The sequence below is a fragment of the Aplidium turbinatum genome, chromosome 2, assembly GCF_918807975.1.
Source record: "Aplidium turbinatum chromosome 2, kaAplTurb1.1, whole genome shotgun sequence".
Lineage (NCBI taxonomy): Eukaryota > Metazoa > Chordata > Ascidiacea > Aplousobranchia > Polyclinidae > Aplidium > Aplidium turbinatum.
The window spans coordinates 16,983,500-17,002,855 of record NC_137473.1 but is presented as its reverse complement, the minus strand read 5'-3'; the positions used below and the strand labels follow the sequence as shown (position 1 = coordinate 17,002,855).

General features: G+C 37.0%; 1 protein-coding gene across 1 annotated transcript; it reads right to left on the bottom strand.

Moving 5' to 3' along the window:
• Window positions 1-1,527: 1,527 nt before the first annotated feature.
• LOC145764865 (COP9 signalosome complex subunit 7b-like) lies at window positions 1,528-15,294 on the bottom strand. Its single transcript, XM_082576556.1, has 7 exons — window positions 15,045-15,294; window positions 7,830-7,994; window positions 7,138-7,262; window positions 5,417-5,494; window positions 2,900-3,005; window positions 2,394-2,530; window positions 1,528-2,196 (listed from the first exon to the last, which is right to left on the bottom strand). Exons 1-7 carry the CDS (start codon window positions 15,228-15,230, stop codon window positions 2,154-2,156), a joined length of 840 nt encoding a protein of 279 aa, XP_082432682.1. The 5' UTR covers window positions 15,231-15,294; the 3' UTR covers window positions 1,528-2,153.
• Between the last annotated feature and the right edge of the window lie 4,062 nt (window positions 15,295-19,356).

Below are 19,356 nucleotides of genomic sequence, written 5' to 3'. Positions count from 1 at the left end.
GGGCCTGGGCCCACCTACTTTATTTTCTGGGTGGGCCTGGCCCACCCACTTTTGAAAGCCAAATTTCTTTGAAAAGGTAGTGAAAACAGTAATTTAAAGAAGGATTTCCAAAAAAAAGCTCTTCACTCATTTGATACACACTAGTTTGATTACACAGGCCAACAAAACAATTTTGACACAAAAGGTGAGAGTCATTTCAGGGCCCTGATTCCAAAAATGCACTTAGTTTCTTCGAATTATCGAAACTACCAGGAATTGAATTTCGAACCAAGATTACATTCTTCCATAACAAAGATAAAATTTTAAGCAGCTACTTTATTGATACGGTATAAATGGCCTTCGTACCTTGTCTACCATAATATAGAATTGCGTTTGTTCATCGATGGCTTTGTTTTGCTTATTCGTCTAGTTTGTTAAGCAAAACAATGTATGTATTTTATTTGTACTTAGTAGCTTAGTAAGTCTGATATTGTTGAAGTCAACAAATATACAGTATTAAGGTGATTGATTTCAAATGGCGTTTATACAACTCAGAAATGTGCCTAGGATTACTTTCAGTTTTGTCTATATAATAAACGACACGATGTTAAATCTATAAAGGCTCAAAATTGCAAAAAAATGTTTTTGCTGTAGGCAATCTTAAAAACTAGGGCCAATTCGAAAAAAAAGTGCATTTTCGGAATCAGGGGCCTCGAAATACCCTAAAATGACTCTCACATGCCGTGCCTTCAAAAAAAAAAATTTTGTTTGCCTGTGTTATCTTTGATAGCTCAATGATGAAATCTAATCTTCAAACTTTTCTGTTGAGCCCACTGTTGATGGGAAGCACGTGTGGGTGTGGTAATCTATAAATCAATCTAATTGTTCTCCAAGGTTAAAACAATGATATCATTACATACTATGCAGTGCATGCTCGTCGGCCTACTTTGTAATGCTGCAGATTATTTCTCCCAGGTTGGTATTATAACTGTGTGTGTATATTGCCTTTTTATTTGTGTGTACATCGCCATATTTTGTACAGCGCTATAGAGCAATTTAACAATTTTGTAATTTATTTGGCCAAATCGGACCCAAAAATGGAAATTTTTCGCTGGTTGGCATAAAAGGCAATCATGAAAACACAATGTATAAGCGATTTGAAGTATTGGGAATGCAGCAATGTCATGGGGGGTCTGGGGGGCGAAGCCCCCCAGAAGTTTGATTAACTTTGACTGCTACGCCTTTGGGCCCACCTACTTTTAAAATGGTTCCTCCATCCCTGTCGTAGCCTATATACACGATTGCCAGATGTTTTCAAAATTTCCAGCCCAATTGTCACAAGTAGGCTAATGAAGCAAGCCCAAAATCAAAAAAAACTTGGTGAAATGAAACGACACCGAACGCGACTGCTAAAACTTTCTCACAACTCAAAATAAAACTAGTCCAATTCCGTGGGAAAACCGCGGAACTGGTCTTATAACCTGCTGGTTGTTGCGGACAGCGTCACATTAAACCTGTTTTCAGTGCAAAAACTTCCTCCAAGACAAATACAACAAATGTACGTAACTATTCAATAATTTTTTTACAACCAAGCATGCTTAAGTTGTGCAAACATTGCATTAGTTGCGACTAGAAAAGTAACAGTAAAACCGGAGACAAATTAAAGGATTTACACGTTGAAAAGAAAGCTTACTATTAAGAGGCATCGTTTTCCTCGATCCAGCATTAACATGCTCATGAAGGTCAAGTTGTCAAACATACAGTAGAGTTCTCATCGAAGCAAATTTTATGTAACAGAACTGTAGTCGGTTAGAAGAGCATTGGCAACACATAGGACCAAACATGAAGTGTTTCATTGCCAGTAGAAACGCAGAAATGGCTGCTCTCAAAAAAATAATTCTGAGTGAATTTTTAAAATTACCAAAAAAAAACACGAGCCACAGGTACGGAGAAGCTACCCAACGCAATGAAATGATAAGTTACGTTGAATCTTTTTCGGTTTTGCGCAACAATAAGCCAGAGAAAGACTGAAACAAACTTCTGTAGAGGATTCACCGAACAAAAACGAGACAAAATTTAATGATTAACGAAATATGAAGATTGGTCAGGTCTAGCCGGGTACGACCTCCTCCGCAACATCCTGATCTTAGGATTTGAAGCAGCGCTTCTCTTGGCTACGTATTTTTCATCCAAAGCTTCATGCCACTTCCTCTTAACCTAAAACAAGATGGAAATTACTCCTCAATAAAAAGCTTTTGAAAGCACACAAAAAACATGTTCAGCTGTTCACCCCATAGGAAATCGATAGTATTTGTTAACTTTTTGTTAAGTATCATAAAATATTTCAAAAATTAACGTTCATTCAGCATCAAAACATGTTAAATATCCAAATAATGACCGGTAGAAATGCTCACCCTTTTACTTTTGATTTCTTCGGCTTGACTTCTACTCCAGCTGATGGAGCAGGATGGGATGAAGAGGCTCGAGAGTCCACGACAAGATCCAGATCATGTCCGCTCGCTTTCTTAATGGTGCTCTTGATATTCTCAACCTGGATTTGTAGCAAAGTATTAGTTTGCAAACACAACGTAAAAACAGCTTCGCTTAGCTTAAGCCTAGCAACTTTAATATTTCTTAAGGATGAACAATAAAGTCTTTGTAATGTAGCATCATGTGATTACATTTCATCGACTTTTACCTTCCAAGTTTTGAATTATCACAGACTCAACAGATAAAGACTTCTGTAAAAGAAAATGGGAGATGAGTAAAAGATATAGCTTGAAAGTGAAAGAAAATCAAGTAAAATCAACTCCAACAACCAGAAAGCAAAGGGGCTGAAAGACTTGCAGTTAGACTTGAAAGACTTGCATAAACTCCAGTTATGACAACATTGAGTAACAACTTTCCTGTTAGTATTTACCTCAGTGTTAATTTGAGTTTTCTTTGAAGCATCTTCACTAAGGTAAGCATTGGCAACAACCACTTGTGTCTGGATGCTTTGTAGCATAGATTCACAACTATTGCACCTGTAACGGATGTAAAAAAAATGAATGAGTGTTTAACAGAACAACAATATTGTGCTAGAGCATGTAGAGATTAAAGAACAGTTTAGAATGTCGATACTTTACTAGAAACAGTTTTAACATTAGAATTTTGTTAGGTAGTAGGAAAACTGGTACCGGTGGGACATTTTTACTTGCAAGAAATTATTAATTTGCAGCACTCTCAAGCCACTATTATAGATTAAAAGCTTTGCATTTTTAGGGCAAGGATAATAAAATAATATGAAACAGTGCGAGCAAAAGTTTAAACGCTTGAGCAGTGCTTAACATAGTTATGACAATCAGTATATATACTAACATGGTTTAAAAAGCAACAAAGGTCAGGCCTCGAAATTCCGGCGGTCATGGCGGACATGCAGAGGCGTAGCTAGGGAATGTGCCGCCCAGGGCGGATTCAGATTTTGCCGCCCCTTCAAGAAAAAGCATGTGAAAATGAATTTTTTTTATTTGACTTAAAGTGTAATTATTGTATGTTTTGAACCAGTAGCGTAGCCAGTAATTTTGAAAGAGGGGGTTTTAAGGGCCGGCGGGCGAAGCCCGACGGCGTCCTCGCCAAAGACGACACCCAGCGGCGGGGGACTGGGGGGCCTCCCCCAGAAAATTTTGAAAAATTACTTTGGATTTGGTGCATTCTGAGAGCATTTTCAACAAAAATGTGGGTATAAATCCCCTAGTATAAATATTCCTGTAAAATGGTGCTGTCCGGTGGCATAGCAAAAGGATAAGATCATGTTTGCTTGGGAATTTTTCGGTAACTTAATAAAGCTACGTCTCTATGTTTTCTTGTTGCTAATTCCTGGCTGAGATATTTGAATGTTTGGTATTGGCAAAACTCGCTCTTTTAATGGAGTTTCGTTTAAAATTAGGCAAACTTTGTTTTAGAGACATAGAGACTAAAAGCATCATTCTCAATATCGTGACGTCACACGCGTGCCAAAGGGGGTTGTAACCCCCAAACCCCTCCTCCCCCTTGGCTACGCCACTGTTTTGAACGTTGCCATTCTGTTTGCTTTTATTTTCCGTGCACTTTTGCATTATCAACAAAAAAACAAAACGTCCTGTCTGAAAGTGCCGCCCCCCAGACGTGCCGCCCGGGCCTTTTCGGCAGGATATGTATTCTAATTTTAACAATGAGGATTATTGCGTTACATTGATCGTTTGTTAAAAAGAAACGTCACAGAGAAGCAAGTCTCAGCTGGGTTCCGCACGTGCTTAGGCGAATGTGGCAACCTTATTCATGCTGATACTGATAGAAATAGAATTTCTGCACATAAGGGAGAGTGTTAGACTAACACTATTGTGTTAGTTAGTTAACACTAACACTATTGAGTCACTAATGCGCATTTGTCTGGACAGTCCTGACATGGAGATTTACGACCCCGGCAGTAATCGCTTGGCACAACGATTCTATAACGCGAAAACCACGGAATAAGTGATCGTAGTTGCTTTTATAATATGGAAATTTGGATTGTTGTTTTTAATTGTGTTTATTGCGTCATTACACGACTGTCATTAACGCACTGATTTATTTGCAAGCAATCTGCTCCAGTATTCTTCAGAGTCGGTTAATTAAGCTATTAACTATTGCAGAGTTATTCTGTTGTAGAAAATCTTCTTCTACAAACACGACTACACAATACTGTAGTGTGATTTTGTACAAAATCTACATGCAAAAATTATGTCCGGTTGAGATATTAAATGTCCGCTGAAAGAGCCAGTCTGGTAGGACATGCTTGACCACCGGAAAAAAGTACAAATTTCGAGGCCTGATATCAAATATACGACTTAGTGCATCTTTGCTATGTACAATACATGTGGCTTAAATAACATGATATGCGTTCTTTGGTGCAAACTAACCTGAACTATCACAAGATGGATAAGGTGATAATTTGCTTTAATCACTACTTAATTACAATTATGTATCTTGTGATAGTTCAGCTTAGTTTGCACCAGAAGAACGTATATCATGCTATTTAACTAAATGCCTGGTAAACAGCCTCAGTAAATTTTTGTACGTGTAGCTTGTTGCTACTACTCGTTATTATATTTCAACACTGCAGTTGGCTGTGTGAGCAAGGTATGAACAAAACTAATTTCGACTCAGTTACGAAACAAGATTGACACTTGACAATTGCATCTACTGAGCATCACAAACAACATGTGTCAAACCCAACAAGCACTCAACATTCACAGGCGATGTTGCAAGCTATGCAACAACATGAGAACATACCAGTGAGAAATAGGATGCTTTTAAGCGTGGTACTTGACCGATTTAAAAAAATTAAACGTATCTGCGGCCAAGTAAGTTTTATTCTTCATGTCTGATATAACCGAAGTTTAATGTTGCTCGCCAAACCTTTGAATTAATCACCTACCATGATGATAAAGTATTAGTAATGTAGGTCATGTCATCAGGGGTTAAATCTCGTCCAATCGTCCAGTCAACTTCTAATCTACACAAATACAATAAACGAAAGTTTATTTGTGTGGTGTCTGTCTATATTTCGATACGACATACTTCAAAACAGAACAAGTATTTTGAATCAAGCGCCCTTCGCTTTCCGTTGGTGACTAGAAAATGTTTTGTTAAAATTTAAAGAATGTTTAACATTGCTTAAGAATGTACTGATTAACATCAAGAAGTCATTCATTTTTAGCCTAAATAAGTATTTCACTTTAAAATTAGACGTTATACTTAAATTTGCGGATTTAAACATTAGTGTAGGTGAGATCACATAAAACATACTCACAAAAGTGTATCACATTAAAACTACACAAATATTATGCAATATCACTCAAAAATACTAAAGCCGTGCCACAAAGCTCTCGCATAAAACAATGGATCAATGACAAATCGGAGACGCCGTTTTGGACATTGTTCCCGAGCTTTAAATCCCGTTTTGGGTACATCTGTTTATTTAGAGATGTTATATGGATTATTTAGATCGAAATATTAGTATTTTCGGTCATGGATCAACTAAAACGTTTCTGAAAATTATGTGATGCAGTATTCTGAAGCTTTTTTTTATAGATTAGAGCTTGAAATGAGATGAATCTTTACATTGTTGCATTAACAATTAAGCATTATGTGCGCATGCTCTTAGGACACAATAAAGGTTAGCTAAGTCTTTGTCAGTCTGTCCTTTTTGCCTGTATTGGCTCCATGACTATATTGGCTCTATTAACTATCCAAGAAGCAAGTTTAAGTGTCTCATTAACAATAAATTGTGTCTTCAGTCGTTTTTCCTTTAGTTCAGTTATTTTCATTGTTACTTTGCTGAAAGACTTTGCCGATCTCATAATACTTGTACCCTGAAAAAGAATGAGAAGCACCGTTCTACGGTGTGAAGCCGACATACAGTATATATATATAATATACTGGTAAAAAATACTGCTCATTTGTAATTATCTAATGTATAATCGAGCTGCAATGTTTACTCGCAAGATGACAGATAATGTGCTACGCATACGGTACCTAAGTGATCCCTGCAATTTCTATAAACCAATAAATAGAAGCAGCATCGAAACGGAAGTTTCGATAACAAGTCACCGAAACAGTCGTCTCCAAGCTATCTCTGAAACGGCGACATCGAATCTGATCACTCCTTATAGCAACGTATGATGGACTGGACTGATATAATAAAAGTAGGCTAACTCAGGCAATTTCGATAACTTAAAGAGAATTTATATAAAGCTTTAGTGCCGCGCAGTATCGTAAATGCGGCTTCCTCAACCTCAATACCTTATGCAAATAGAAGCTTTTCATTTAACTAAGACTACTGTAAGTTACTGAGGATGCCACCTTCACGACACCGAAAGCTTGTTTGAAAAATATTTTACAGGTTGATTTTATTGAATTGTTCGGTTGCATCCTAAATTCATGGATTTTTGTATAACTTATTATAACATGGAGATTGGAGAATCCCAAACAGTGGTTGAGAAATATTATTGTTTAGTTGTTTAGTACCGTATGTTTACGTTATAGTTAATAGCATATACTGTAAGGATTCACAGTTTTGTTTTTGTGGAGAATTAAAGATAACCTTGCACAAATTTTTGCAAGGAGGAATAATATGATATAATATTGTGTATGTACCTTGAATTTTTCTGGTCCAACCTTCCTCGAATAATGTCAGCGTAAATAGCAGATATGAGCAGATCTTCTAATTCTCGTATATTATTGACATCTAATTCTTGCAAAAGAGTCTTGTAAGAAATATACTGAAAAATGAGTATTTATGACGAGTTTGAGCATTTCCAAAAATGAGCTTAACATCATCTTTATTATTCTAAATGTAAAATAACCAGATATTTAAATTAGAACCAACCAGAAATAACTGAAGTCGAAACAAGAGTAACAGAATTGCATTTAAACCACATCACTTTCATATTCATATATTGGCATACAGAAAAAAGAAAAATTAAAAAAGGTGATGCATTAAAGATGGATTCAACAAATGGAAAAACAAGGACCTCAATTTTCATGTCTCACCCTTCAAGGGCATATGTTGTCAAAACACAACCACATGCACACAATGAGTAAAAAACTGACAACAATTGAGCAGCTTTTAGTGTTGGACAAAGTACAAACGCAAGACTAGTTAGCCAACAACAGAGTTAAAGATCGTTTTCAATGATTTCCATTTTCCAAAGGAGAACACTGTAGTAGAACATAGTGTCATTCGTGATTCTTTGAAAAATGAATGTAAACACATCAATGAATCGAATGTATGGACAAAGACAATGCCAAGCTGTAAGAAAATGCAGGTGATGTAAATTTAAGTTTACCTTTGAACTTGCGGAAAGAGCAACAATTGTCAAACACTTCAACTTCTTAGACATAGCTGGGGTCAAGGAAGGGAGACATGAGGCTTGTGTGACAAAATCACGAAACGTCCCATAAGCAAAGATTCTTAAAAGCTTGATATACTTGCAATCTTCAGGATCTTCGGTCTGAAAGCAGAGATTCAAAAATAGCAGTTTTGCTATGTTTTCTTTTCTTCTAAGAAAACACCAGTTTATAATTAGGCTAATTGTAGGAGTGGGCTATACATGGGTCAAAAATACTTTTTTTGTTATTTTTCACTGGGGACAGTTTTTTTCTATTCCATTTAACCTATCTCAAGATAAAATGACAAAATTTTTGATCTTGTATCCAAGAAAAAAGTGTGCAGAGCAAAAATCCAAAATGGCCGCTATTTTCCATCAAAAATCACATTTTTAGCCATAACTTCACTATTTTTGGGTTGTTTTCACTGATTCTGGTGTCCAACCCTATGTTTATGGGATCAGGCAATCTGTTAGTGCACATGGGAAAAGTCACTGACAATTGGAGGTTGACTTAATACTAATTTATCGATTTTTCACCTTTATTGGGTTATTTCTTTAAACAAACTTTCAATTTCAGGGGCATTGTTTAAAATGTAACATGATTTTCTCTGAGAAAAGACCGAAGTTCCTGAAACTGTCACATGGACAATCTGTTGCTCCATAGTGTCCTGAATGTCATCAGTACCAGGTGGTCGTTGCCAAGTTTCATCTCCTGTGCCAGCACACGTCAGAAGTTCCACCCCCATTATCGTCACACTTGAGGTAAAACCCAACGTACCATCTTTTGTTTTTTCTCCCACATCCTATATGACGGCAAGTGATTGGTTTGGCTGGAACACCAGACCTTCCATATCCTGACTCTCGGCCTCTTTAGCTCCTGTAAGTGTTTGCACTATTTCCTCTTCACAAGGGAAGACCACTGCTTTCTCAACTTGGAAATCATCTCCAAGGAGTACAGTGAGATTCTCAATCATCTCCTCTTGGGATACCTTGTTGACCTGGTAAATATCTCGCGGACATCTGCATCATGTTGGTAGGAGACTCTCTGATATTGGATTTCTTGCCTGAAGAATGTCTTTAGCTCAGGTGACTTTTTTAGAAACAAGAGTGTTTACTTCACGGACAGATGTAAAAGGCCCCCCATGTTTTTACATTTCACAAGGAGTTGGTCAATAAAATCACTGGCTGTCACTTTCTTTTGTAAATTCTCTTTCAATTTTTGCTTTTTCTTCTCTTTCTGCTTGTTGCTTTCTGATAGCATAAGGTCATCTTTGATCCTCTTTGTCTTGAACATTCTGTTTGAGTGTTTGGCCGATTGTGAAGCAAGATAACCAAACTTGGCCAAGTACCTCTCTGCATTCAAGTTGTTTGTCGGCAGGTTTTTTTGTTTGTCTGATACCAGTGTATGGAGAGGAGTTGCTCGAGCAGCATTAAGATCAACATCTCAATACTCAAGCTTGCACTGCAGTTCCAGCCTGGATGCACATCTCTCCAAGAAGAAGATGATCAAGATCGCTTTGTGGAGCATTGTCTTCCACTTTCACATGTGTCCATTCTACATGGTAGTCCCGAAGGGTGTGTGTCTTTTTTCAGCAAGGTCACTGCAGAGCTGAGGAAGGATGTCAATTACCAAATCCTGGTTTGCTTGTTCTACACGGTTAAGGAAGGGCGTGGTCACTCGGCATGTAAAATTTGCAAGTGCTTTGAATCCAGCTAAGATGAAATCATTCTCAAGGTAAATTTTACAAGCTTCAACAAGATTATTTAGCGGTGTCTTGGCAAGTAACTGCTTCATGTATGGAATGCAATCATAGACTGCATCTACCTGATATCCAAGTCGGGTAAAACGTCGCTCTTTGTAAAGGCTAAACGACTTATATACTCCAGCTTCCTCTAAAATCACACCAAACTTTTCTGTTGAAGATGCTGTCTTGCGCTTGCCATCACCCTCATGGGTTATGAGCTTTAAAAGAACTGCCAGAGCAGTTTCAACCACAGATTTGTTTTGCCAGAGGTAGGCCTGCAATGCTGGCTCTCTCTTTACAATGAGTTTACAAAGACCAATTTTGTTTTCGAGAGCAGCCATAGCTGTTTTGTAAGATTGTCTGTATCAAACCGTTCATATGTATGGGACTTACGAAGAAAATCATATGGCACATGCTTTGATGCAAGTTGTTCTGCAACCCCTATCTCAATCTTGAGATTTTTGCTTGTGGCATCTGTCATGAGGGCATCAATCTGCTCCCATAGACATACTGCAGTTCAGCGAAGGTCATTGGCAGCTACCTATAGTAGGGTGGAGTGAAAATTTTTTTTTCTCTCATATCAATGAAGAGGGGTGTTAAAAAGGTGTCATAAGGTCTAATATTGACTTTAAAATTAATTTTTTGTCGTGGCACCCAAAATTGAGCGTGCCACCCAGCCTCGTGGGTCACGCAAAGGTCAAATCCACAAAAACAGCGTAACTTTTTTATAATGCTCCTAGCATGCTGGGAGTAGGCTTAAAAGTTGCAGAACAGATATGTTCCTATATGCTCTAAAAGAACATTTTGTTCTAAATGCATTTATTGGGCAGATATTCCAAAAAAACGAATTTTTTCAATTTTCAGGGGCAAATTTACCGTCAAAGGCGAAATTGCTTCTTTATCCACACCTACAATCCTACATGAATACATAGGAAACGACTGTTACTTGTCAGAGCTTGTCACACAGCTCACTAGTCAGGCTCTAATGACTTGGTATCCGAGATTGGGATAAGAGAAATCGGCCTTGGGGAGAAGTGTATTAAAATGTATAGTGTTAATAAATGAGTGTTCACTGTTTAGTGTCAATTTAATTAGTTATTTCATGGTTTGACACTGAACACTCATCTGTTCAGTACTTATTTAATATATTTTTCATTCATAGATTGAGACATTATAGACATATTATTAAAGTATTAGGATTGCACAATGTTGACCAGGAAAAAGGGGCATGTAACAAAGATATTGCATAGTGGAGAAGAATTCACCAGCATCAGCGGATTTTTTGATGGATTAAGTGGTATGCTGCCAACTAAGCGAGATATTATCTGCCGTGTGTTAGATGAACAGTTCTATTTGAAACGTGTGGCATCTGAAACTGTTGCTAAGGAGCTTGTTCAATACTGGATTTGGTGCAATGTTTATCCAATTCATCGAACAACAATTGCAGATAAAATCTTCGAAATGATTAAAACGTTCAGTTCATTGGATCGGTACGACAAGAAAAAACGGGGGGCAACATTCAAGAATAAGGAGACTGAATTTGTCAAAGATATTGACAAGCTATTTGATGTATTTTGCCATAATGTAAAACAACGCAGGCTTCTAGGGGAAGAGCACAGATTACGCATGGTTGAGCAAGATTTCAAGTTTTATGAAGACCAAAAAGGTCCAAGAGTTCAAACGTGTCGGCCAATTGTTCAACCACTGACTCCTTCTGATGTAAACTTCCACAACAGATTGCACAGAAGAATAGCTGTCGCAACACACTCCGCTCCATCCGCAAGTTCATCCACTCCATCCGCAAGTTCAGAGAATAATGTGAGTTTGGCAACTGAACCATTATGCTTTTCTGATACCGATTCTTCATGTACAGACGATACTGTTTCAATCGCTTCAATTGCTGACGCTCAATGCTTCAATCACTCAGATCAGAACAGGAAAACCTGGCCAAATTTGGCATTGATGTGTGAACGTTATGAATTATCAGATAGAGCTGGTGCTGCTGTTGCAAATGGTGTGATGAAGGATCTGGGTCTTATCACTGAAACAGATATTTCACAAACTGTTGATCGTAGTAAGCTACGACGTCAACGCACAAAGTATAGAGAAGAAGTAAGAGCACAAGAAGACAAGTTTTTTGAATTGGTGAATGCAGTGTATGTGGATGGAAGAAAAGATGCAACACAAGTAATACTACAAGCTGAAAATGGAAAATATTATAGAAAAATAGAACTGGAAGAACATTATGTAATAATTGGAGAGCCGGGAGAGTTTTACTAAAGCCATGTTACACCGGAAAATGGAAGAGGCCGAACTATTGCTAATGCTATTCATAATGCAGTTGCGGACACTGATTTGGAAGGGAAACTGGCTGTTATAGGGTCAGATGGTACTGCATCCATGACAGGACCATATAATGGGATGATACGAGCACTGGAAGAGCAGCTAGGTAGGCCATTGCAATGGGTAATTTGCTTATTGCACTGTAATGAGTTGCCACTACGTCATGTTTTTATGGCTTTGGATGGAACATCAAAAAGCCCGGATACCTTTTCTGGAAAAATTGGAAAGGAGTTAAATGGAAGTGTATCTGATTGGCCAGTTATTAAGTTTAAGCCCATTTTAAACCAAAATTTTCCATTGCTCACAAATGAAATTGTTGATAATCTCAGCACTGATCAGCATTATGCCTACAAAATATGTTGGGCGGTTATTATCGGGCATGTGGACTATGATTTGGAACTTCTGGAAATTGGGCAAATATTTCACTCTCGGTGGTTGACTCTCGCTTGCAGAATAATGCGATATTGTGTCTCAGTCGAAAAGCCATCTGCAATACTTCAGTTATTGACTGAATTTTGCATAAAAGTATATTTCCCAACATGGTTTCAAATTAAGCGAGAGAATCGAATTACAAGTGGTGCAACAAATCTGTTTGGCCTCGTTCAAAGGATCGTTAAATTTCCAAACAAGAGAGTCAGGGACATTTCACTGAAGGTTGTGCAAAGAAATGCATTTTTTGCTCATCCTGAAAACATACTGTTAAGCATGCTAGCAGATGGAAATGAAGATGTGAGGAAGATGGCTGTTAACAAGATTCTATCAATTAGAGGTTGTTTATCAAATTACACAATTGAAAATATGGATATGGGTGATTTTGAAGGTGGATTTGTTGATCAATCAGATGGTAAAGACGAATCAAGCAACGATAATGTTGATGTGCGGCGATTCTTGGTGCCAAAACTAAACTTTAAAGCAAAGGAATATTTTAAAATGGTCAATTTAAACGTGGCTGACATCTCTGAACCTCCGTCAATCACACACTTGAATAATGTTCAGCTTGAAGAAGTATCATCCACTCCATTGTGTCATCCATGTCATGGTCAAGCTGTTGAAAGGCACATTAAACTTGTTACCCAGGCATCGTCTTCAGTTGCTGGCTATGAAAGACGGGACGGATTGATCAGGCAAAAACTTAACTCTCGGTGTTTAATGAAACGCTTCGACACCAAGAAACATTTCGCTTCTTAATGGACTAATATTATCATGATTTAAAGACCTAGGCTACTATTCTTGAAACACTTTTTATGGCTTTATTGTACAATTGTTTTATATGCATGTATTTCCTTGAAGCTGGCTAAACTGTTGCTTTAAATTAAACTTCCTGCAGATTGAACAATTATTCGATTGTGGACTGGGGATGGTGGCAGGTCAGTCGAATTGTGGCTTAGCTATGCATTGATTGTGCATTTTCTATTTTTATTTAAATACCTAGATATGTGCTCTTCTAAATCAATCAATATTTCTAAGTAACTCTCTGTAATATTGATGAATGTATAACAATATCAAATTAAAAGATAGTATTCGCTTGCTTCATTAAGTCCGCTACAATATGCTAATGCTAAGGGGTATGGTATAGTAGGCATACCTATCAACAAACTAGGTAACCAACCATAACCATTCAATTAAAATAGCCAAAAACCCATCTGTCCAAATGTGGAGACTCAATAATAACACCCAAAATAAATCAACAAAATGTAGTAAAAAAATGTATTTAAGCATCAAATAAATGCAATTTCATCTAAATTTGCCCCCGAAAATGGAAAAAATATGTTTTATTGGAATATCTGCTCAATAGATGCATTTAGAACAAAATGTTCTTTTAGAGCATAAGAACATAGCTGTTCTGCAACTTTTAAGCCTACTCCCAGCTTTCTAGGAGCATTATAAAAAAGTTACGCTGTTTTTGTGGATTTTGACCTTTGCGTGACCCATGGGGCTAGGTGGCACGCTCGATTTTGGGTGCCACGTCAAAAAAATCATTTTAAAGTCAATATTAGACCTTATGACACCTTTTTAACACCCCTCTTCATTAATATGACAGAAAAAGTTTTTTTCTCTCCACCCTAACCTATAGTCTCTTCATCGTCTCAACATGAAAGGGCAACTATTTGGTTTCTATCTTCAAATGCAAAGAAGAGAAGATGTAGAGAGATCATCTTACACTAAGTGTAATCATCATCACGAAACTTTAAGATCAGAGTAATCATCATCACGAAAATTTAAGATGAGACAGGGCCAATCACCGTCTATTATCCTACGTCTCTGTGTAGTGTCAAAGTGTAGAGTTACTTTTGTTGTGGGCTTCTTATTTACAAAGGCATTTGCACCTGCTACTTTCTGACAGAGTGCCTTTTTATGTTTGAATTTGTTTATAGATTTACCTGAAAGCAGGACAATTTCATACAGTTTAAAGTCTGTTGATGATCGAAATAAAAACAACAAAATAAGTTTTAAAAAGTGGGTAATTTTGTCAAACTATATCATAACTCTACACATAAAAGATATAGCATACTTATTATTGCTTAAACAGATTGCCTGACCCCACAAACATAGGGTAAGACACCACAACCAGGTAAAAATACCCCAAAATGACCAAGTTATAGCTAAAAACGTAATTTTTCGGAAAAATGGCAGCCATTTTGAATTTTTGCCCTGCACACTTTTTTCTTGGAACTCAGATCAAAAATTTTGTCACTTTATGTTGAGATAGGCTAAATAGAACACAAAAAAACTGTCCCTAAAGCAAAACAAAAAATTGCCCATTTATAGCCCACTGCTACTAATTGATGGATTTATTTATTTGTGTACGAGTAATTAATTTTCAAAAACGGCAATTTTGAAGAGTTTACTATAGTATATACATTACGACAAACATTACATAAATTGTTATTCGCTTTTGAAACAATACATTATCTGGACTTGCTGAAAACGGCAAAATCAAAGTCATAACCTTATCATTGACATTATCCATACAAAATACATGGTTTTAAATTCACTTTGCGTGTTTCAAGAGACCTTATCTCATTAAGTATCCAAAGTGGTAGATAAAATGTGAATACAATGCAGATGGATCCCTCGTGCTTACTTCTGTAATACATGGAAGTTCCAGAAATTCACCAAAGACATAAACTCCGTTGGCTTCTAAAATTTGAGTTATAAGGGCTCTTAAAGATGATCCTCGAACTGATTTTCCCAAAATTAAAAATTGTTCTAAATGTTGATTTGCAGTTGCATAAGAAGGATTTATAGGATTTTCTATGTCAGTTTCCATACTCTTACAAATTAATAGAATTTATTCTACACTGGCATGCAACCTAAAACAAAGAAAAACCTTACACACAAAGTGATCTAACAATCCTACAGTAATAATTTATTTTACATTTAATGTAAAAAAATGCTCAGGAAAAGCCTCTCCACAAACCATGACTCTGCAGTTTCATGTATCACTTAAAAACATGTCCTCAAGACTAGACCACCCTGACCCATTGGATCAAATCATTCTACTACAAACAGGAGTTGACTACTTTAACTTCATTATGCATATAATTTGGCTCCCTCAGCCGGATGTGAATGAAATACAGAAAGAAACTGCTGAAAATTTCATTCTTGTTTGCCTTATCTACAATGAAATAAGTGGGGTAGGCTATTGGTGTAGTCACTTTGACATAAGCTACATTAACTTTTACACTAAACTCTGTGGAGTTTGCCAGGTTTGTAACATTTAAAACAGGGTTACCAAATCCAAATTTCAAAAAATGTCGAATGTAACCTAACTAAAAATTGCCAAATCAGAAAAAAAATCACAAATGTTATTTTAAGGATTCAATCAACAAATTAGTGTCATTGTGAGAACATAATATGGGGTTTGATGCCCTTTCTCTCATTGCAAAAATAACATGTAACCTATGTACTAGAAGGAGCAATCTACCTGACAAAAAACACAAGCCTGGTCATCATATACTTATATCATACTCACTACAAAACAGTGAGCATTGTGTTTTAATTTGTCCATATAACTTTAATGTAGGCTTATGCTTATTTCATAATAAGAACAGTTTTAACTGCCTCCCGCACTCCCCAGCCCAGTGGTTCACGGTTGTTTAGGCCTTTAGGTGAATAGTTATTTGAAAAGAAAAAGATGAAAATATTGATAAAAAAGCTCAAGTTTCAATTGTTTAAAATGTTCATCACGCAATGCTATGTTAACCACTGTCCACACCCCAACTGAAGGGCTCACCCAATTTTTACTTTGTCCAGCTTTTTTCTGCTATTTGAAATGAATGCTGCTGCAAAAGCTTGATATTTAATAGCTTGCATCAGTAGAGTTTTGTATTGTCGGTCATCATTTGTGTACAAGTTTACAAGGCATACTTCATCTCATCTTTCTACTTTTTTGTGAGATAGGGTATGTAATTTATTAAGTATAGTAGTGTTGGGAATATTTTCATGAATAACAATTGCAATTTTACCTCTTTTGAAATTTACTGACCAATAGGGGGGTCCTTAAATTTTATTTTTGAAAATTGAATGGATTATCCCTGATTATTGTTACATATGATAAAAAAAACACCTACAAAAAAATTTCATCTGAATGGAACAAATTTAGAACATGCGCACATTAAAAATCTGGAAAATCCAAGAAATTTGACAATTTTCATGATTTTTTTCAGAAAACATTTTAATGCCAGAAATGGATAATAAATGCTCAAACACAACTTTATATGACAGATGAAAGGTCTTAAACACTATTTAAACTTATTTTGGGATCACTGGTTAATGATATGAGCTTGCTGGCGGACTTTGAAAATCATGAAAAATTCAAGGAATTTGGCGATTTTTATGAATTTTTTGAAGTTATTTTAATGGCACAAGCTAACAGCAATAGGCTCAAATGCAAATTTATATGACATAAATTTTATTATTTCCGCAGGAAAAGGTGTATATACTTTAAGCATTAGCAAATTGTATTGAATTCTTCAAATTTATGACTTCAAAGACAGTTGGACGTCATCAAGATGAGATATGGTCATAAGCAACTACAAACGTTGTCTCACTGGGGCGAAGCTGCCATCAAAAAGAGAAGTTCTGCAAGTTTATTTCTACTTGCATTGTGTGAAAAAAAAGAAGTTTAGAGAGAGTTCCTCTGCACTATCTGACATGGTATTAGATTTCTGGAAAAGAGTAAAAATTCCTTGTGAATTGAAATAAATTTGATTGTTACTATTGAAAAACTTGTGAACAACTGGCAGAAAATGAAAAAAATAAAGAAAACAAAGCAAAACGTTCAAATACTGCAAAAAACAAGGAAACTAAATTTTCTGAAGACTTGGACAGATTGTTTGATATAGCACATCCAAATGCTTTGGAACTAATGCAAATTCAAGAAGACCGTGAGTTTATAATTGCTCAAAGAGAGAAAGGGCAAAGAGGTACCATGGCTGAAAAAGATATTACTTTGGCCCGTACAGAAGAAAGACCGAGTAAGTGCAGAAAAGCAGAATCAAACAGGACATTTAGAACATATCAGAGACGAGCGGGTGAGGCTTTATCAGTGAGTATCATCATGGCATCTACCGAATCTAAACCTGAAAGTGATACAACTTTCACTTCTAATTCGTAACTGAAATCGGATCATTTGTCCTCACCTAAACAAAAGAGAGCACAAGTGTCTCTTATAACCCCAACAATGGCTGCTACTTTAGATCGCACGAAAGTGAGTGATCGCTCTGCTACATTATGTGCTTGCTGAAACAGCAAAGAGCCTTGGATATGAAATAGACAACTTCACCATCAACAAGTCTTCAATACGGCGAGATAGAATAGAATGGAGGGAGAGTATGAAAAGTTTTCTCCTCATGTGCTATTGACAATCCATTGGGATAGAAAACTTCTGTGCAATATGACAGGTAAAGACACTGTGGACAGACTGCCAGTTGTTGTAACAGGATTAAATACTGAACAAATGCTACCATAGTGGAACTAGCAGCAAGCTTTGATTAACAACCATGCTTAATTGGCATATCGGGTTTGATCTATTCCTCTTAATTTTCTACTTTGAATGGCATGTGTCATCCTCATATTAAGAGCAAGTTTTAACCCTAAACCCTAGCTCTTTTAAAAAGTTTGCGGAAACTGCAATCAGCGACTTCGGCTTTTTTAATTTTTTCTATTAATCTTTTCCTAACCCTGAACCATAACCCTTTTTAAATGTTTGCGCAAATTGTGGAAAAGACGGAAACTGTGATCAGCGACTTAGGCTTTGTTCTATCTTTACTATCGATCTTTTCAGTTTGTTTGTTTGTGGAAACTTCGAACAGCAACGTCAGCTTTTTTTAATTTTTTCTCTCGATTTTTTCAGGGTACGAACTGAAGGTACGAACTGTTCAGGGTACGAACTAAGTTGCACCCTTCCAGGTTGACACTATTTACCTTTTTCAGGACATTGCAAAAAAACAAGCATATGCTTTGTTCCACGATTAACAAGTGCATCATAAATCCGTTTTGCACCTTTAACGTTGTCAGTCTTACATTGAGACTGAAAATACAAAACCAGCGCTTCCCACGGGTGCATCCTAGTTCGTACCTTGAACCATTCGTACAGTCAGTTCGTACCCTGAAAAGATCGAGAAAAAAATTTAAAAAAGCCGAAGTCGCTGATCGCAGTTTAATAACACAAAGCCGAAGTCGCTGATCCGAGTTTCCCCAAACAATTTAAAACAAACTCGAGGGTTAGGGTTAGCGGAAACTGCGGTTAGCGGAAACTGCGGAAAAATGTTTGCGGAAACTGCAATCAGCGAGGGTTAGAGCATAGATTACTCTATGGTTAGAGTTAGGGTAAGCGGAAACTGTGGTTAGCGGAAACTGCAATCATCGAGGGTTAAAGCATAGATCGTCGGCAGCAGTGGCCGAGTGGTTAGCGCGTTGGGCTTGCAGTCGAGAGCCTGCATGTTTGACTCCAGCCATCCGCACTTGCTGTTGTTTCTCTGGGCAAGAAACTTTACCATAATTGCCTCTACCCAGTGATCGATTTCGAGTAATGAGTAGTACCAAATTTAAGTCATAAGTAGAGTAGACAACTGGAAACAGACATTGCCGTCGGCTGCAGCGTGGGTCAGGTGTACGTCAGAAGGCGTACACCGATGCATAGCACTCAAGTCCGCTTTCCCGCAATGCAGGATAAAGATAAACAAACAAATTACTCTATGGTTAGGGTAAAGGTTAGCGGAAACTGCGAAAAAATGTTTGCGGAAACTGCGATCAGCGAGGGTTAGGGTTAGAGCATAGATTACTCTATGGTTAGAATTAGGGTAAGGGTTAACGGAAACTGCGGAAAAAAATTTGCGGAAACTGCAATCAGCGAGGGTTAGGGTTAGAGCATAGATTACTCTATGGTTAGA

Excerpts from the sequence above, each read along its gene's own strand:
- LOC145764865 (XM_082576556.1), bottom strand. The coding sequence starts at position 15,230 with ATGGAAACTGACATAGAAAATCCTATAAATCCTTCTTATGCAACTGCA. Across the intron at positions 7,995-15,044 it reads AACTTCCATGTATTACAGAA|ACCGAAGATCCTGAAGATTG; the intron begins GTAAGCACGAGG and ends CTCTGCTTTCAG. Across the intron at positions 3,006-5,416 it reads ACTAATACTTTATCATCATG|GTGCAATAGTTGTGAATCTA; the intron begins GTAGGTGATTAA and ends CATCCGTTACAG.